Below are 511 nucleotides of genomic sequence, written 5' to 3' on the forward strand. Positions count from 1 at the left end.
TCAAATAACGATCGGTCACCGCTTTGCGTTTCAGAAAACTCATAGAAGAGATGGAGGAGAAGCAGAAGTCCGACAAGGCGGCGCTGGAGCGGATGCAGCAGGAGGTGGCGACGCAGCGCCAGGAGACGGAGATGGCGCAGCGGCAGATCCGCAAGCAGGAGGAGAGCCTCAAACGGCGCAGCTCGCACCTGGAGAGCACCCTCAAGGACCTGCTGGCCGAGAAGGAGCGCTTCGAGGAGGCGAGGCAGCGGGAGCAGCAGGAGACGGAGCTTCAGAAGAAGAAGCAGGAGGAGGAACGCTTCCTGCGTGTCCAGGAGGAGCTCCAGCGCCTGCAGGAACTCAACAGCCACGAGAAGGCCGAGAAGGTTCAGATATTTCAGGAGCTGGAGCGACTCAAGAGGGAAAAGGAGGAGCAGTACGCCAAGCTGGAGCAGGAGAAGCAGCGGCTGGAGGAGCAGGAGCGGGAGCAGGTCCTGCGAGTGGCGCAGCTGGAGGCGCAGCTCCGCGCGAA

The 511-nt window shown here is 62.0% G+C and overlaps 1 protein-coding gene across 1 annotated transcript in view; it reads left to right on the top strand.

Annotated features, from left to right (window-relative positions):
• The window catches only part of KIF16B (kinesin family member 16B), a 270,569-nt gene that overhangs the window by 168,444 nt on the left and 101,614 nt on the right, over window positions 1–511 (top strand). The window contains exon 18 of the mRNA XM_010854070.1: window positions 35–506. Coding sequence (XP_010852372.1) covers window positions 35–506 — 472 coding nt within the window. The remainder of the gene's footprint in view (window positions 1–34; window positions 507–511) is intronic.

The sequence above is a fragment of the Bison bison genome, unplaced genomic scaffold (assembly GCF_000754665.1).
Source record: "Bison bison bison isolate TAMUID 2011002044 unplaced genomic scaffold, Bison_UMD1.0 scf7180017864335, whole genome shotgun sequence".
NCBI classification, from domain to species: Eukaryota; Metazoa; Chordata; class Mammalia; order Artiodactyla; family Bovidae; genus Bison; species Bison bison.